Below are 19416 nucleotides of genomic sequence, written 5' to 3'. Positions count from 1 at the left end.
TGTATGTATTTTTTACACTATTAAACTACTAAAATAATTATGTGGGACTGTGGGGCCTATTTATTACAATTCACATTTAAAATGTGATTACAGTGTGATATTTCTGACTAAATTTGCATTGCATTGCAAATTTAGCAAATATCACAGGAATTTATCAAAAATCATATGCAGGGACAGAGCTTGTGATAAAGTTCTGTCCCTTTGAATCCCATCCGTACACTTTTCCATGAATTTTTCAGAAAAAATACAGGAAGAATGTGTCTGCGCATCCACTGCTGCTGGCTACCGCAACCACCCCCCTCGTAACCACCCCACGACGCACCCCCCGCTTAGCTTGCGCTTACCTCCGGTGATCGGTGCACCAGTGACCCCGGCCATCTGTTGTGTGTGAAACGTGCAGCCAATTTATTTCTAAATATTGATGTTATAATGAATATTTAAAGTGTCAGTGATCAGTGATGTGATTGTATTGTTACTGTATATATAATATCATTGAAAATTTACATTCCCTTAGTCTAGATTTTAAAAACGGGGCACAGCACTTATCAAAATCTTCTTTGGTGCAATTATAAACCCAACTCCAGGGGTCAGATCCACATGACTGACGCCGGGGGGTGAGCAAAATGTGAATTTCTGTAATAGGCTTGCAAAGAAGATGAAAAGCTCCATCCTTGCGAGATTCTCTCCAACGCAGACTCTACGGCCTAAACAGAATAAACGACAATCGTTACATGAAATCATTTTGAAAAGATATTTTTTTTATTTAATTACCAAACTAATATTCATTAACTATCTGTAAGCAATCTCTAAACTCTCATTTTGTGTAATGATATAGTAAGATATTTAATGGAATCCTCCTGAATATATTTGAAATGTATTTAAAAATAAAAAAAATATTCATTCTCTTATTGTACCTGACAAAATTAATAATGTAGATTGTAAACGTAACAATTGAGAGAAAAAAAAAGGATGGAGGGGCTGGCACAGTATAGACACCCCATACACCAACACCTCCCCCTGCTGCATGCTCTCTCCCTGTTACAAAAACATATAATTTTGGTCTTTGCAGGAACCTGAAAATAAAATTCAGGGTTAGACAAATAATAACATATCATCACATTCAAGTTTATTCCAGTCCATTCATCTTCAAGTAGACTAACAGCAGCATATCAACAGGAATCTTCAATATGGACCACAACAACAGATCCACTCTCCACCAGCTCACTGATAAAGTGATGTCTGATCTCAATGTGCTTGGATCATTCATGGTGCTTGGTGGTGTAGGATTGATAAATTGAACCTCTGTTTTCACACTCCATGCTAATGATGTCATTCTTGCTTACAAGACTTAAATCACATAAAGTCTCTTTAAGGTGTAGAGGTTTCTTGCTTGATTCTGTTAGTGCCATATATTCTGCCTCAGTGGTATATAGGACAACCGTTGGATGTTTTCTACTTGACCAGCATATTGCTACACCTGCTAGTAGAAATAGATATCCTGTATAGGAATGGCAATCATATTCATCTGTTCCCTCATCGGCATCACAGAACAATTTGAATGTAGAATTTCAAACTTAGTAAGTTCCAAATTCAAGGATAATGTTCCTTTTAGGTATCTTAGAAATGGTTTGACTGGTTTCCAGTTCTGTGTCCCAGGATTAGTAGCAAACTGGCTTACTCTGCTTACTGCATGTATGATGTCAGGGTGAGTACCAACAATTGCATGCATTAAATGCCCAATAGAATTTTCGTCATGTTCTCTGCTTACTTTGCGCTCATTGGTGACATGGCTTAGTTAGATTCATTGTTTTGTCAATAGGAGTTTTTTGTATAGCATCTGACATTACATATTTTGTAAGTATATTTTCAATGTAAGCTTGCTGATCAACGGATATAATTCTTCCTCTTGATCTTGGTTGAATAGTCAGCCTAGCATACAGTGTGCAGGGCCAAAGTCTTTCATCTTGAACTTTTGTCCTAATAGCTGCTTGACATCTGTGAAGTGCTGCTCTTGAAATAATTGTATCATAAGAATCAAGTAGTGTAACCGAGGGGTGCTACCACAGACATCAATATTATGTATAAAGAAAAAGGAAGGTAAATGAAATGTCATAAGTGGTGCACTGATTAATTAAAACATAACTTTTATTTTGCAGGTTAATACCAGATATTAAGAAAAGAACAGTGAAAATTGATAAAACAAAGAAGTGTGCACAGAATATAGCACAGTAGTGATCTATTAAGAACTACGCTATTTAATACAATTAAGATAAGTTCACAGTCGGATCAATATATAATTTGTACAAAAAAAAACACCTAAGATGTCGAACCCCAACACCTCTGAAGCGACTGTATCGAATTTTAGTCTAAGTAGGGAATTAAATGATAGACAAACGAGACTTAAGAACTGTATGGATACTGTATTTGACAATGAGGTGACCAATCTAGACACCATTCAGGGAGATTGGATGAATCATCTATTCCAACTTAAACAACTACTTATTAAACAGACCAAAACATTTTGGAATAAGATTACATTTGAGAATTATATGAAACAGTACATCACACCCAGAGGTCTGAGACCAAGGGTGTTCCATCTTTTGAATTAGCCACTGATACCCTGAGAATTGAGTGGGAAAAGATCCTCACGACATGTTCATTAAATCTGATCTCTGTGTTGATTAAACACAATGAATATCTGTTAAATAAATACTCGCAGGAGATATCCACCTTGGGAAATAAGTTGAAGAATTTTTAACGTATAGAAAAATTTCAGAAAACATATGATAAATATAAGCATGAAGTTGAAGAGATTGAGAAAGAGGTCATTAGCAGAAAGAGGGGAAAGTTACAAAGGGACAAAAATGACTTCGCCTCCAATAAAGTATATAGGTGGAATCATATGAATAAGAGAACATCAAATGGCCGTTTGAATTATACTACCTCTGATATAGATTCATCCGATAATTAAATTATATGGGAACAAACACCACTCCAGAAATAACAAAGGGATTTTTAGGGGTGACTCCCAGAGAAATCAGGGACAATATAAGACAATCTTCAAGAGGATTAGAAGGGGAAAGAAGAGGAAAACGAGGCTTCAGGGATGGGAGGGAAGAACCCAGGGATTACCGACAACACAGGAAGTAAATGAGATGGATACCCTGAGGATCATCAACCTAACAGAAAGAACACTTACATCATCACAAATAGAAGTTCTCAGTAAAGGGCTCTCTTTCTCACCCACGCAGTCATTCGATAGATTTGAATGTGAGAAACACATTAACCTCATTGCAAGAAACTCCTTTAAAAAAAATTCTTTAGAAACAGAGGGTGATGTGAGGAGATCCCCCAAGGGTCTCTCACAAGAGGATTTAATAGCTATCTCGATCTTAAAAGCACTGGGAGAGACACAACCATCTTCGGGTAAAATTGAGATACAAACCCTGGATTACCCTATTGGAACCAAAATAATTCCCCTAAGGAAGAAGTCCACCTTTTGTCCTGATTCATCAATATGTCCACATGTCAAAGTTTTTGTTTACCTTGTAAGCAAGGATTTAGATCTCGTAGAAAAGAATAAAAGGATCATGGAGAATGATTACAATTTAAAAAGAGAAGAGAGAAGAGCACTAGGAGAAATGCAAACATGGGAAGATACAATAATTAAACCATCTGATAAAGGTGGCAATGTGGTTCTCTGGTCCCGGGAACAGTATGTGAAAGAATTGAATCGACAATATAAATGCTTCACTCCTACCAATGATTTCCTGCAATTGTATAATAAGATCATCTTAAGAGCCAAGAATGAGGGTATCATAACTAAAAAGTAGGGATGTGCGCCGGACCATTTTTGCCGGATTTGGATTTGGTTCTAATTCGTCGTCCGGCTTTGGATTTGGATTTGCCAAACTGTGGTGACTGGCTTTGGATTTGGATTTGGATTTTTTGCCAAAATTGGCAAAAAAAGCTAAAATTACATAAATTGGGCTTTTTTTCTTCCTAGAGTGTTATTTACCTCAATAACATTAATTTCCAGTCATTTACAGTCAATTTAGACAACCTCACAGCTTAAATTATTGTTTTCACCATTATTGGCCAAAGGTTGCAGTGAGCTGACTGGTGACCAAGCGTCAGAGCAGCGGCGCAGTGGCACAGACACCACAGTTTAAAGCACATCTATGAAACTATGCCACACAGCAGTGGCAGAAATGAAAGGTAGTGCTAGATGCAATTGTCCTTGGGCCCTCCCACCCACCCTTTATGTTGGATCTTAAAAAGGACATGCACACTTTAACAAACAAAGCATTTCAGCGACAGGTACTGCCACTTTGTGGCTGAAGTGCTTGGTTTGTTTGAGCCCCCACAAAATAATCTTCCAATCTACTAAAGGCAACAGGTCTACAGTGGCATGATGTCACCATCATTGCCATCCTCACCCTCATCAGTGTGTACATCATCCGATTCCTCACACAATATCAGTTCATCCCCGCTGGAATCCACCATTACAGAAGTATCTGTACTGTGACGTGATGGGTGGGAAAGGTTTTCCTCATGAAATTTCCAGTTCATTTTAATGAACATCATTTTTTCTACATTTTGTGGAAGTAGCCTCCTTCGTCATTCGCTCACAAGGTTCCCGGCTGTACTGAAAACTCTCTCTGAGTACACACTGGAGGGTGGGCAGCTTAAATAATGCAAAGCCAGTTTATACAAGGGTCTCCAAATTGCCTTTTTTTTCTTCCAATATTCGAAGGGACTCTGTGACATGTCTATGTCTATGGTGTCCTGAAAATAATCCTCCACCATTCTTTGGATGGTAATCGTATTAGATGGAGTTGTGGTAGAGGTGTCACTGGTGTTGGGCAAATCTTTTAGACCCGACCAGATGTCAAAATGTTGACTTGACTTATCTGCATCACCACTGGGTCTTTTGGAAAAGGTGCATTTTTTTCTGGCTGATGCTGGAGAAACCGAAGGAGACGTCATCATAGTGCCATGTGTCACTTCAGCTGCCAACTTGCTCACCAGGAGCGCTTTGGTTCTTTTAAGATCTGGGTCAGTTGTAAAGAAAGACACAGCATATGACTTGAACCTAGGATCAAGAATGGTTGCTAAAATATAATGATCAGATTTCAAGATCTTGGCCACCCGTGGATCCTGGCGAAGCGAATAAAGGACTTGATCTATCAGTCCAGCATACTTTGCTGAATCACTTTGTTTAATCTCATACTTCAATTTCTCCAGCTGCTTTTCCAAAAGCGAAATCAGGGGAATCACCTTACTCAAGCTAGCAGTGTCAGCACTCACTTCACAAGTGGCAACTTCAAATGGTTTGAGCACCTTGCACAAGACAGAAAGTACTCTCCACTGTGCTGGGGTAAGGTACATTCCCCCTCCTCTCCCAATGTCATGGCTTGTCGTATAGCTATGGATGGCTTTTTGCTGCTCCTCCATCCGCTGAAGCATATACAGGGTTGAGTTCCACCTCGTTACCACTTCTTGCTTCAGTTGATGGCAGGGCAAATTAAACTGCTCTTGCAGGTGCTGCAATCTCCTGCATGCTGTTGCTGAATGCCGAAAATGTCCAGAAATTTTTCGGGCCACAGACAGCATCTCCTGCACGCCCCTGTCGTGTTTTAAAAAACCCTGCACCACTAAGTTTATTGTGTGAGCAAAACAGGGGATGTGTTGGAATTCACCCAGCTGTAATGCTTTCACTATATTTGTAGCATTGTCAGAAATCACAAATCCTGAGGAGAGTCCAAGTGGGGTAAGCCATGTTTCTATGACATCTCTTAGTTTTTCTAAGAGGTTGTCAGCGGTATGCCTCTTATTGAATCCGGTGATGCACAGAGTTGCCTGCCTCTGAATGAGCTGGTGTTGTTTGTTAGATACTGCTGCTGCTGAAGGCGATTCACCCACCCAGTGGGCCGTCACAGTCATGTAATCTTTAGTTTGTCCACTACTGCTTGTCCACATATCTGTGGTTAAGTGGACAGTGGGTACAATAGCATTTTGCAGACCAATAATTAGGTTCTGTTTAACGTCCTGGTACAGCCGAGGAATGGCTTTTCGGGTAAAATGAAACCGAGATGGAATTTGGTACCGGGGACACATGACCTCAATAAGCTGTGTAAATCCCACTGCATTAATTGAGGATATTGGACGCAGATCTAATATTAGCATAGCTGTCATGGCGTCAGTGATCCGCTGTGCAATAGGGTGAGAGCTGTCATACTTGCTTCCCCTTGCAAGAGATTCTTTAACAGTCATTTGTTTTTTTGGTATACTACTAGTAGTCTTCTTGGTCCACTTCTGGGATAAAGATCCACCAGCAGCAGCAGCAGCAGGCCTAGCGCTCAAAGATTCAGTTTCTTCTGAGGTGTCCTGGAAATTGGAGGAGTCACCGTGACTTAGCACTAACAAATTGGATGTTGTACTACCACTGATCATTCCTGAGGATATTGAGGAGGAAGGTGTTGTCGGCGGAGATTGCAGGTGCTGGGATTTAGTAGAGAGACGGCATCTAGCTAATGCTGAACTGCTTGTTGTTATTTTTTTTGCAGTAGTTTCTGTTATCAAACACCTGTCATGAGCTCGCTGCAGATGACGTAATAGCGTAGAGGTTCCTAGATGCTTAACGCCCCTACCTCTACTAACTGTGGTCTCACAGAGGCTACAAATGGCTTGACAAACGTTGTCAGGGTTTGGGTAAAAGTAATTCCACACAAAAGATGTGGATTTGTTGGTTCTATGCCCAGGCATGGCAATGGCCTTCTTATCTTGGCCAAGAGCTGCTTTCACTGGTACCTGACTTATACAAATAATATCCTCATCCTCAACATCCTCATTAGTGCCAGCGTCAGCTGCACATATATTCCTCTCATCCTCTTGCAATTCCACGGTGGCATCCTCAATTTCTCTGTCCTCGGCAATACTGCTCATCCCCACAACTACAGATGGAAAAGAAACTGTGGAGGGCGGCTTCTCTGAAAGGTCAGGCTTACACATAGAAATGCCACTCGAGGACCCACTTAGACTCTCCTCAGGGATTTCTGACATTTGTGTTTCAAAAAACACAGTTTGTTCTACTGCCTTATTGGTTTTAAATTTTTTCACACTTCTATAGTCTGATTGAAAAGGTTTTTTATCATCACGAGAGGCACAAGATGCCTCACTGACAGTTGCAGAACCACCACTGAGAAATAAAGGGCAAAGCCTGAGTCTTTCCTTGCCGCTACGTGTGGTGAATGGTATGTTGCCAATTTTCTGTTTCTCTGCAATAGTAGTAGTCTTTAGAGGTTTTTTTTTTGTCTTTACCCCTGTGAAATCTAAATTTTTTGATTTCAGGTTCCCTAAGTTTTTAAAGCCTCTATGCCCTTGAGCATCAGCTTTAGATGAAAGTGATGGACTTCCAGCAGCTGCAATGCTAGCATTTACATGTTGTTTCTGCTCTCCTCTCAGTTCATTCTCGTGATCCATATTACTTTATCACTATGAACTGGAGTCACGGAGCTTGTATACACAAAGTTGGCTATGCCCTTTCATGTAGCTTGTATAATAGATACAGTGGGCTTCTGCCCTGTCACGGAGCTTGTATAATAGACACAGTGGGCTATGCCCTGTCATGGAGCTTGTATACACTCAGTGGGCTATGCCCTGTCACGGAGCTTGTATAATAGACACAGTGGGCTATGCCCTGTCACGGAGCTTGTATAATAGACACAGTGGGCTATGCCCTGTCACGGAGCTTGTATAATAGACACAGTGGGCTTATGCCCTGTCACGGAGCTTGTATACACTCAGTGGGCTATGCCCTGTCATGGAGCTTGTATAATAGACACAGTGGGCTATGCCCTGTCAAGGAGCTTGTATAATAGACTCAGTGGGCTTATGCCCTGTCACGGAGCTTGTATAATAGACACAGTGGGCTTATGCCCTGTCACGGAGCTTGTATACACTCAGTGAGCTATGCCCTGTCACGGAGCTTGTATAATACACTCAGTGGGCTATGCCCTGTCACGGAGCTTGTATAATAGACACAGTGGGCTATGCCCTGTCATGGAGCTTGTATAATAGACACAGTGGGCTATGCCCTGTCACGGAGCTTGTATAATACTCAGTGGGCTTATGCCCTGTCACGGAGCTTGTATAATAGACACAGTGGGCTATGCCCTGTCACGGAGCTTGTATAATAGACACAGTGGGCTTATGCCCTGTCACGGAGCTTGTATACACTCAGTGGGCTATGCCCTGTCACGGAGCTTGTATAATAGACACAGTGGGCTATGCCCTGTCACGGAGCTTGTATAATACTCAGTGGGCTTATGCCCTGTCATGGAGCTTGTATAATAGACACAGTGGGCTTATGCCCTGTCACGGAGCTTGATTAATAGACACAGTGGGCTTATGCCCTGTCACGGAGCTTGTATAATACTCAGTGGGCTTATGCCCTGTCATGGAGCTTGTATAATAGACACAGTGGGCTATGTCCTGTCACGGAGCTTGTATAATAGACACAGTGGGCTATGCCCTGTCACGGAGCTTGTATAATACTCAGTGGGCTTGTGCCCTGTCACAGAGCTTGTATAATAGACACAGTGGGCTTATGCCCTGTCACGGAGCTTGTATAATACTCAGTGGGCTTATGCCCTGTCACAGAGCTTGTACAATAGACACAGTGGGCTTATGCCCTGTCACGGAGCTTGTATAATAGACACAGTGGGCTTATGCCCTGTCACAGAGCTTGTATAATAAACTCAGTGGGCTATGCCCTGTCACGGAGCTTGTATAATAGACACAGTGGGCTATGCCCTGTCACGGAGCTTGTAAAATACTCAGTGGGCTTATGCCCTGTCACGGAGCTTGTATAATACACTCAGTGGGCTATGCCCTGTCACGGAGCTTGTATAATAGACACAGTGGGCTTATGCCCTGTCACGTAGCTTGTATACACTCAGTGGGCTATGCCCTGTCAAGGAGCTTGTATAATAGACACAGTGGGCTTATGCCCTGTCACGGAGCTTGTATAATACTCAGTGGGCTTATGCCCTGTCACAGAGCTTGTATAATAGACACAGTGGGCTTATGCCCTGTCACGGAGCTTGTATAATACACTCAGTGGGCTATGCCCTGTCACGGAGCTTGTATAATAGACACAGTGGGCTATGCCCTGTCACGGAGCTTGTATAATACTCAGTGGGCTTATGCCCTGTCACGGAGCTTGTATAATACACTCAGTGGGCTATGCCCTGTCAAGGAGCTTGTATACACTCAGTGGGCTAAGCCCAGTCACGGAGCTTGTATAATAATAATACACTCAGTGGGCTATGCCCTGTCAGTTGTCACGGAGCTTGTATAATACAGTCAGTACACTACACATACACACAGTGGGCTTATTATGCCCAGTCACGGAGCACACACAAAGGGCTTATGCCCAGTAAAGTCACAGCGGCAAGAACACTGCCTACTCTAATCTATCTAACACTAGCACAGACAGCGCACTACCTAACAACCTAACTACGCGGTGTCACACGCGAAATGGCGCCGACTGCCGGGCGCTGCGCCTTTTTATAGAGGCCGAACGTCACCCGGCTCTCGCGAGAATCCGACGCCGGACGGGTGACGTTCGGCCTCGAGGTGAAATCCGAGTCAGGCGGGAACACCCGAACTTGCGTTCGGGTGGACTCGGATTCCACCTGTTCGGAGCGGTTCGGATTCCTCAGAATCCGAACCGCTCATCACTACTAAAAAGGATTATAAATTTTTGAAGACAGTGTATCCAAGGACACCTACTCTGTTTTTACTTCCCAAGATCCACAAAAATGAAAGCAGCCCACCCGGGAGACCGATTGTTTCTGGGATGGGTAGCCTTTTTGAGAACGCCAGCAAATTTTTGGATTCCCATTTAAGGGATTATGTTTTGGGTTTACCATCCTTTACTCGAGATACATATGATGTATTGAATAAAATCCAAAACGTTATCCTTAATGATGATATGTGGCTGATAACTTGTGACATGGAGAGTTTCTACACTAGTATCAGCCACGATTATGGGATCTAGGCAGTGCATGGATCTAAATACGGTTTTAACAACTTCCTTGTCTCATTACTTCATTTCGTACTCACCAAGAACTATTTTGTATGTAACAACAACTGCTACCTCCAGGTAAGAGGTACTGTGATGAGGACCACTTGTGCCCACACATACGCAAACCTCTACCTGGGGTGGTGGGAGAGGGAGTACATATTTAATGAGGAAAATGACAGTTACACCAAACATATAATTTTGTGGCTCAGCTATATTGATGATCTTTTGATAATCTGGGAGGGAGAAGTGAAACAATTTGAAGAATTTCTGATGAAGTTATATACAATTAACCTGAACTTGAAACTAACTTATGAGGTGAGCAAAGAAACTTTTTGGATATCTCGATCACTATTGAACAGGATGGACAAATATCATCGGATTTATTCCACAAAAAAACATCCACTAATAGCATTCTACACAATAAAAGTTCTTACTTTCCCCCAGTTCTGAAAGGATTACCAAAAGGTGAATTTCTTTGGATGAAGCGTAATTACTCAGAAGATCATACATTCCAAAAGAGATCAGAGCAACTAAGTGGAAGACTGAAATCTCAGAGCTATAACAATAGAGGTATTAAGAGAGCTCGCAAAGACTCGACTAAATATACCAGAGATCAGTTATTAACACCTAAGACTAAAAAGAAGGAGCAGGATTGAGTGAGATTTGTAGGAACTTTTTGTCAGGAATTGAACAGATCCAGGGAGTTCTACAAAAACACCTAAATGTATTGCAGACAGATCAAGATCTTATATATATCCTTGGAGATAGGATCCAAATGAGTTGGAGACAATCTAAAAATCTTAAAGACATTTTGGTCCAGAGTCATCTTGAAACACCCAAGAAGCCCCTATATTTTAGAAGAGGTTCCAGAAAATGTGGAATGTGTAAAGCTTGCTGGATGATGACCATCTCCGAAAACCTACAGGGACAGATTCAATAAAATTTGGCATATAAAAGACCATATAGATTGCAACACGACGGCGGTCGTGAATAATTTGAAATGTCCCTGTTACAAAGAATATATTGGCAAGACCATTAGACCTCTTAAAAGAAGGGTTCTTGAACATTTGGGCAACATAAAGAATGCCAGACGTGACCAACTTCTCTTTAAACCATTAACATCGGTAGCAAGACACTTTTTGAAATTCCATGAAGGCAATTCGACAGGTCTGAAAGTGTACGAAATGAGGAGAATAAAAACCAATATCAGGGGGGAGACATTGATTGCGAACTCCTCAAACAAGAGACTAGACTTATCTTCCTCATGGACATGCTAACACCTAGAGGCTTAAATTAAGAAAAGCACTACACTGCCTCTTTGAAATGATGCATTTACAGTTAGTGAGTGAAGACAATGATTTATGATCCACTTTTATATAAGACAGAGATATAGGCTTATTCATTGATAGACTCTGGGATCCATTTTACATATGGGCACGTAAATCTCCATGGACCCTTATATGGGAATTCAACCACAACCTTTTTATGGCATCATTTACATTTAGCACTAAATAACATGCAGGTATTAACTATTGTAATGTGAATTTCTTTTAGTCACTCTTGTGCAATTTACTTAATTTTTATTAATTATTAATATTATATATGGGTTAGGTTTGCTTTTTTCACTATACACACACACGAAATTTTTATGACTTGTTTTGTTCACTAAATATTTTCACTTTATTTGCACCCATCAGAGACCTGGAATGGTTTCTAGAGACACTATTTGGTTATTATATGTATGTTACAAGATTTACACTTATTTTATTTCTTATAAACTCATATTTTTCACCTCAATATTATACACACACATTATAGATAATTTTTCACATATGTGTACATCACTCCAAATTTCCTATTATATTATTGCTATAATGAGAGTGGTTTTATATAGTTATGGACATATAATTATTATGGAACTCTAATTAATCTTTTTATATTTTTTGACACCTGGATATATAATGCTAGGTAATATAGATTTGCAATAATAATTTTTGCTGGTATAGTTGTGCTGTGGAATTTATACAGACACTATTATGACTAACTAGCACATAATATATACTTCTAACATTAAAGACAATTTTCTTTAAAAATCATTATTCCATTATTTTGGAATTAAAATGATTAGGGATCCATGGATATAATAGATTGCTACTTTATATCATCATCTAAGTGATTTAACTTTACTATACTTGGATCCATGATTTATGTAACCATTACTTTAGTCTCAATCAGTTCCTATACTTAAAATTACACGGATGTCATGTGACCAGAACTATAAGATTTAATCATCTATTTCTACAGTTACTGATCAACCATATATATGGAGAAAGGGCATCCTCTTGAACCTTAGAGAATGAGGAAATGGATCCTCAAACATTACTTTGAATACCACATTTGTTTACATCGATAATGCAAGGTGCAGATAGGTTATCCCCTAATTGAGCCTTATTACCATCAAAGAGCTCCAAACTCGATTAGACCATCCTGAATAGACACCATCAGTCTTCGTAGGAGACTGTAATAGTCATGTCACAAGGGGATGGGAGGTGCAGCTATAATGCGGCTTAGCGCGATTGGTCACCTCAGACTGGGTCATCTCCTTATTGGATAAGGACAATACATTCGGGTATATTAAGATACCCCGATGTAGGATTCGGCTTGCCTTGACAAAGCCAGTGTAGCGAAACGCCGTGTCAGTAGTGGCGCATTAGAACCGACCTCATGTCTTTCAAATGTGTATAAAAAATATGTGTTGTTTGTGCACGTGTATCCCAGATAAGGGCAGAGACCAATAGCGGGGATACCGTGCCTGTACTGCAATGACTAATATGTAGTGACAATATTGCTCATACAGAGAATGATATATTTACATGTTTCCCAGAAACACTTGCCACTGTAGGAGAGAATCTTTCCTTAATGTTGCTAGAGGGCGCATTTAAGTATTATTGGGAAAATTTTCTTATGGACTTTTCCCTTAATGAACAAGGAACTACAGGGTATATGTGGTTGAGAAACAGCTAATAGTGAAATAATATTCACCTTAATTACACTAGCACAATAAGAGAGTTACCCCCTGAAGACTTGCATTCGCTGGATGTACTAAGAATAGAATGAATTCTAATAAACTATGGACCTGATTCAGACCCAGTCGCTAGATGCCTATGCTTGCACTGAGCAAATGCAAATTTTCCAAATTGACGTCATGGGATGCAATTGCTCGCCAAGGCATAAGCACACCCACTTTGGTTGTGCGAGCGATTGCTCTGCATATGCAGACACCCCTTTGCGTATGTAGAGACGCCCACTGGCACACGTCATCTCCAGGAAGTGTATGGAAACATTGGTACATCGAGGACCATCGGATGCGAACGCAGTGCTTGTGGTAGCCTTATCCTACCGCAAGCTCTGCGAGCATTGAAGTGTAAAAAAAAAGCCAAGTGATGTGTATTGTTAATTATGCACGCCTCTGAAACAGCGTAGAAACACTCAGGCACGCCTCCGTTCGCATCGCCAACCCCCCGTTTTTACTGGACTGCCCCTGTTACCACCCACAAATGGCCTCTTCTGTCACTCATTACACTGGGCTGTCTTTGCAGGGCGAGCAAGCGGTATGCGATCGCAGTGAGTTGTTCGCGCATGCGCAGAATGAAGCGTGCCCGTATGCAGAACATCGGGCCGCTTGTGCGCGCACGCATATAGCGTACAGGTCTGAATCAGGCCCTATACTCTCCAGTGTTATAGATCATAACTCGGCATTTATATTAGATCCTCAATACATGATGATGCATATATGAAGCAGTGTATTCTGGGCCTTTTTCACATCATTTATGCAGTAATACAAACACACGTACTATTTGGCTGAACTCTTATGGAATGAGTAGTATCAATCATATGAATGATACGTGATTTTGTGGATATCCTGTAGAAAGAAAGTGCACATAAATTATAACTATAATATATATATATATATATATATATAAATCCGAATGAACATTGGGGGATCAATACAGAGAACCACACAATAATACCAGCCTTTTTTATTGTGACATTATAGAGGCGGGCACATGTGCCACAATCAGTTTTCAAATTACATTTACTTTATATCACAATTCTGTTTTACCAATTTTCGCTGTTCTTTTCTTAATATCTGGTATAAACCTGTAAAATAAAAGTTATGTTTTAATTAATCAGTGCACCACTTATGACATTTCATCTTCCTTCCTTTTTCTTCATATGTGCTGTTCTTGGCCTGCTAGTAGTAATTCATCTTTATACACAATGATAATGAAGAGTTTCTCTCCTACAGTATGTATCTATTGTAGAGACAATGATCAGTCTTTGAACGCACAATGTCCATTTCTTGTAGTACAGCATCTAGTAGGATGTACCAACAATGACCGATTTGCTTTAAACCATGTAGAGCTTTCTGTAAGAGACAGACATCTCCTTCTTGGATCATGCTTTTGCAGTATTGCCCTGGAGATTCCAAGTTCTCCATTTAAGTCAAAGTCTAACTGGTATAGCAGCTTGTTGTACAAGGTAAATATAGCAATCACCAGCTGTAGTGTACTTTATTTTGCTATTGGAGAGTAAGCTTCACCGTAGTCTTCACCAGATTTCTGGTATAGCCTTTTGAAACAAGACAAACTTTGTAACATGCGATTGTCCCATCTGCTTATTTTTTTTTAAGGTATTGCGGTGACTTAGTGTCTCAACTAAAGTCCATGTATTGTTATTAAGTCATGTCATCCCCTTGTCTATTGCTGATTCCCATTCACACCAGTCATTTCTTGATTTTGGAATACTTTGAGATTCATAGAATGTGATATTTTCAAACTAATCATAGTACAAATTGGGTGGTTTTCCACTATTTAATGTTATAGAAGTCATTTCCTGTGGCTGGAAATTCATACTAGTAGTCTTTTTCAAGCATGTCTTCGGATGCTGGCATATCCAGTGACACATTCTTGTTCTGCAATTCTAATTCCAAAATTCTTTTAAATGGTGCTGTTTTTTGGAATATGCTCTAACATCTCTTGACTTTATTAGCTTCATGTTTTGGAGTTCCACAGTCTGTATCCGTTGTCCATTTGGCATTATCTAAACAAAATGCACTTCATGGATATAGGATCTAGCTTATGTCTTTTCTCCTTGGGGATGTGTACATACACAATGCACCCAAAGACTTTGAGATGTTTGATACTTGGTTTTCTTCTAGACCATGACTCTGTTGGTGTTTTCTCTTCCAGGGCAACTGTGGAAGCACAATTCTACATGTACTCTGCTGTAGATACTGCTTCCACCCAAAAAAAATCCTTTAAGTTTAATTAAGCCCATAATTGTAGAGCAACACACCCTGGTTAGTGTTCTGCAATGTATTGTTCTATGGGGTCTGAAGTGTCTGTGTGCCCAGGCTCATAACCTATTGATATGTGTTTACTAGATGTTATTATTAGACACCAGTGAATAATAGTTGGTAGACACACCAGCAATCAATGTTTATTGCTGTGCTCAGTGATAGTACAGCTGTACTGAAAATTTTGATACACAGACAGTGCAGAGTTAGCAGAACATACATCAGAGGTGTTTAGGAGCTTACATATGACCAACCAGTCATATATGTAAGGCAGAATCACAGGACTCACAGGTATTTTGGGTTCTGGTGAAGTTGAGTAGTACACATATTTGTGTACCACTGCAGATCTCAAAACACAGTGAATAAGTTGACACCGCACATGGCACAACTAACATCTTGGTATAGGAGAATGTTCCATCTAATGAAGCAATATAGAGGAATGCGCATAGCGCACTACATATATCATCAGGAAAAGGAAACCTCTCGCCGCGCTGTATAGTAACCATACACATGAAATGTTTGGATGCAAATGTTTTCCTAACCCCCACATGGGACAATGTGGCCTATGGGTGGGACAGCTGGACAGTGCCTTAAAAAATGGTATGGTTTGGGGGGGGGGCATGATAAAATACATACCAGCAGAAAATGGCATAAAGGCCTCTTTCTTTACAAAACTTCCTTTGGCATCAAGAAAATTATTTGGGTAAAACTCATCAGGTTTCTCAAATTGTGTCTTGTCTTTCAATACAGATGACAGTAACGGGATTATGTAGGTTCCCTAGCATAAAAAACATTTAATTATAAACAGCATAAAGCAGTAATATATCAGCCAGTAACTATTCTGAAAGCTTCTACTTATTTGGACTATGTTTCAAAACCACTTGGAGGATATTATTTAATTATAATCATTTGCATAGTACACAGCGCTATACAGAGAATATGTCATTATTCACAACAGCCCCTGTTTACAGCCTACATTCTCTACCACACAAACATACCAACAGCAGGGTCCATTTTTGTCAAAATACAATTAACTTACCATTTGAGGCTCTTGGAGGAACCCAGGACATGCAGAGGAAACCCTACAGACAAGAGAAAAACATGCAAAGAAGATGGTCCCTGTTTGTACCTAAATCTACGTCCCAGCATTGGGAGACCTCAATACTAACCATTGTGCCATTGTGCAACCAATATACAAAATATACTGTAACTATAACTATAATAATACCCCTGTCAGTGTTAAATAGAGCTGTTTATTGCAAATACTGCATGCATGTGGTCCTGGGAGGGATTTGCAGAGAAAAGGCTGTGGCCAAATAGGAGGAACCTGAAAAAGGTCATGGGAACATATTCTATAGAAGAGACACATTTTCACATTTGGGAGACATCTTTGAGCAGGACAGAAGGGAGGAAGCTCCTGCACTTCCCCCGGAGAGAGCAGGAGAGAGATCTGGAAGAGACCACAGAGATAAAGTCTGTGAGTGACAAAGAGAACAAACTTCCAGTTCTAACTGTGAGAAGCCCAGTGAGGTTTCTATACTGCAGAACCAATGAGAGGGGTAAGAGCTGCAACCAGGGACATGCAGTCAGATTAGGCAGAGCCTCCCCTGTCCTACTCCCTCCCTTATCATACTTCCTGTCACGCTCCACAGTTTTGATATAAATATATTCTAATCATTTTTATAACATCTTTTTTGTTTATTGTAATAATTTTTTAGTTAAAATTGGCCAAATCTGCGGAGCTCCCTAGAATTGCAGGGAGAGACAAGAGTTGAGGCAGCATGAGCTCAGCCTCACCTCTCAGACACCGCTTATAGAGCTGGGCATGGGGACACACCATGGCCAGTAATACTGCACAGAAGGAGAACCAAAAGAGTTTATGCCTCACTGGGTAGGGGGGTGCACTGGTCAGAGACCCATCGGAGCTCAGTCAGCAGCAGGGGGAGGAAGACAAGAGACAGTTTGTGATGCATTTAGGAGAATCAATAGACACTAAAACTTGGGGGTGAGGCAGGCTCCAGGCACTCAGACCCTCCCCCATGTGTGCCTCACCAGCCATTGACCTCAACGCACATCACTGGCTGCAACCATATGTGTTGATGAGACGGGGAGTTTCTCCAAGCTTTATTGTTAAGGGGCAAGAAGAGTCCCATATATAAGAAAGTCTCCAGAAGCCATTAAAGGGGGGAGTCACTGTTGGAGCAGTGTGTAGAAAAGGGGGGGTGCAGCTGTGAGTACACTGCTGAGAGTGTCAGAACAGCATTGGAGAAGTCTGTATAGTGCTGTCCCGTGTGATGGAGAAAGGGTAGAAAAAGAGGCAGATGTGTGTGTGACCATCTGTATATTACTGGCCTTGAGGAGCAGATACAGGCCGGTAAAGCCAGCATGGAAGAGCCATCCACCATCATGGTCTAAGGTAAGTCTTACTGGCTAAAAATTGGCATTGCTTAAATCTCAGAATCAGGCCCATAATCAATTACCACTGTAGGAAGTGCGTTACACTTTCAAATTTACATCAGCTTTCCCATTAGTAACAGTGATCTATAAAACATTGACAATAAAACAACTCTTCACATTAATAGGTAGAAGAGTTATACACTAAGATGCATATTTTAGCTAATACGACAACAGTGACCAAATTGTTGCAACTATTTTTTCTTTTTAAAGCTCTAAAATAAATAAAAACATGACTTTGCAGACAATGCACATTTGTAATTTATTGAGCATATACAATACTCACTTTTGGAATAAAATATCCCCTGAAGGTCACATCTCTAGATGTCTCATGGCTCAAACTGAGAGGGACAATGTCAGCAAACCTCTGGATCTCATGAACGACTGCATATGTAAAGGGCATTTGTCCCCGGTGGCTGTATAGTGGTTGTGCGGATCCAACAACTCTGGAGATCTCTTCTTGGACCTTTTCTATGTATCATAAATTATAAACAGACATGTCTAAAATAAACTGTTTTTGATATATTGTCATAATCAGTGCTAACTGAGATGTGACTGTGAGCAGTGCCTTGAGGAGTGAGACTGGAGTATTTGCTGGACCTGCGTGTCTCAAAATGGAGACTAAAGGGTATATTTAGTGATAATTTTTAAAAGTGAAGTTTTTGCCCACAGCAACCAATCAGATTCTGCTTATCATTTATCTTGCACCTTCTAGGAGATAATAGCTAGAGTCTGATTGGTTGTTATGGGCAACAGCTCAACTTCTAAAAACCCATACCTTTGTAAATTTACGCCTAAGGGAGAGTCTGTAAAACTTTAATCTGTTTGGTAGAATCTGATAGAGTCAATATGAGTCTGGGTCTGCTTGTGTCACAGTCCAAGTTAGCAGTGTTGGATCTGAGTGTGCCTGACTTCAAGGAGGGAGGCACTAGGAAAAAAGAAAGAAAGATCCAGAGATAAGGTAAAGGGTATAGTTGAAACAGGCTACCAATGTTCATATATTAGCCTGGATGGGGGGTGGGTACAGGAAGAAACCACTGGCCAACGATCAGTAGCTCATACTTAAGAGTTGGTTTTCGGTGGATAATACTATGATTCATTTATCAAAAATTAAAAGCCCTTTTTACTAACACCATCTTCTCTAGTAGTGGCCGCAATATAATGTGGAGAACATCACAGTGACCACCATGTAATGCAGATGACATCACAGTGACTGCCATATAATGCAGATAACATGACTGCCACGTAATACAATTCTTTAGAAATGTCCCAACTGTTAGTGCAACAATGCTTTCATCTGTTGGGTTCACTGTTAAAAACTGAGGTGTACCAGTGAGAAAATGCTGTTCTTACTGCACAATAGCACTTCGTATACAGATTTAAACTCATTCACATACAAATGTAGGCATGTCGCACATCAAATTGATCAGTTCAGGTTAACTAAGTAGTTTTGTTATTTCTAGTTGCTTTATTTGTGTGAATAAGATGCACATTTTGAGCGAATAAGATG

The 19416-nt window shown here is 40.6% G+C and overlaps 1 protein-coding gene across 4 annotated transcripts in view; it reads right to left on the bottom strand.

Moving 5' to 3' along the window:
• Window positions 1-522: 522 nt before the first annotated feature.
• Window positions 523-19416, bottom strand: part of LOC148533739 (cytochrome P450 2K1-like) — a 103322-nt gene continuing 84428 nt past the window's right edge. For all 4 annotated transcript variants that reach the window (XM_088467326.1, XM_088467328.1, XM_088467329.1 and 1 more), the window contains 3 exons: window positions 18193-18377; window positions 16089-16230; window positions 523-704 (listed from right to left, as the gene is read on the bottom strand). In XM_088467326.1, the coding sequence (XP_088323452.1) occupies window positions 523-704; window positions 16089-16230; window positions 18193-18377 (509 nt within the window). The remainder of the gene's footprint in view (window positions 705-16088; window positions 16231-18192; window positions 18378-19416) is intronic.

This window comes from Taudactylus pleione, unplaced genomic scaffold (assembly GCF_031769625.1).
Source record: "Taudactylus pleione unplaced genomic scaffold, aTauple2 ptg000070l, whole genome shotgun sequence".
Taxonomy (NCBI): domain Eukaryota; kingdom Metazoa; phylum Chordata; class Amphibia; order Anura; family Myobatrachidae; genus Taudactylus; species Taudactylus pleione.
This window is presented reverse-complemented; position numbering and strand designations above follow the sequence as displayed.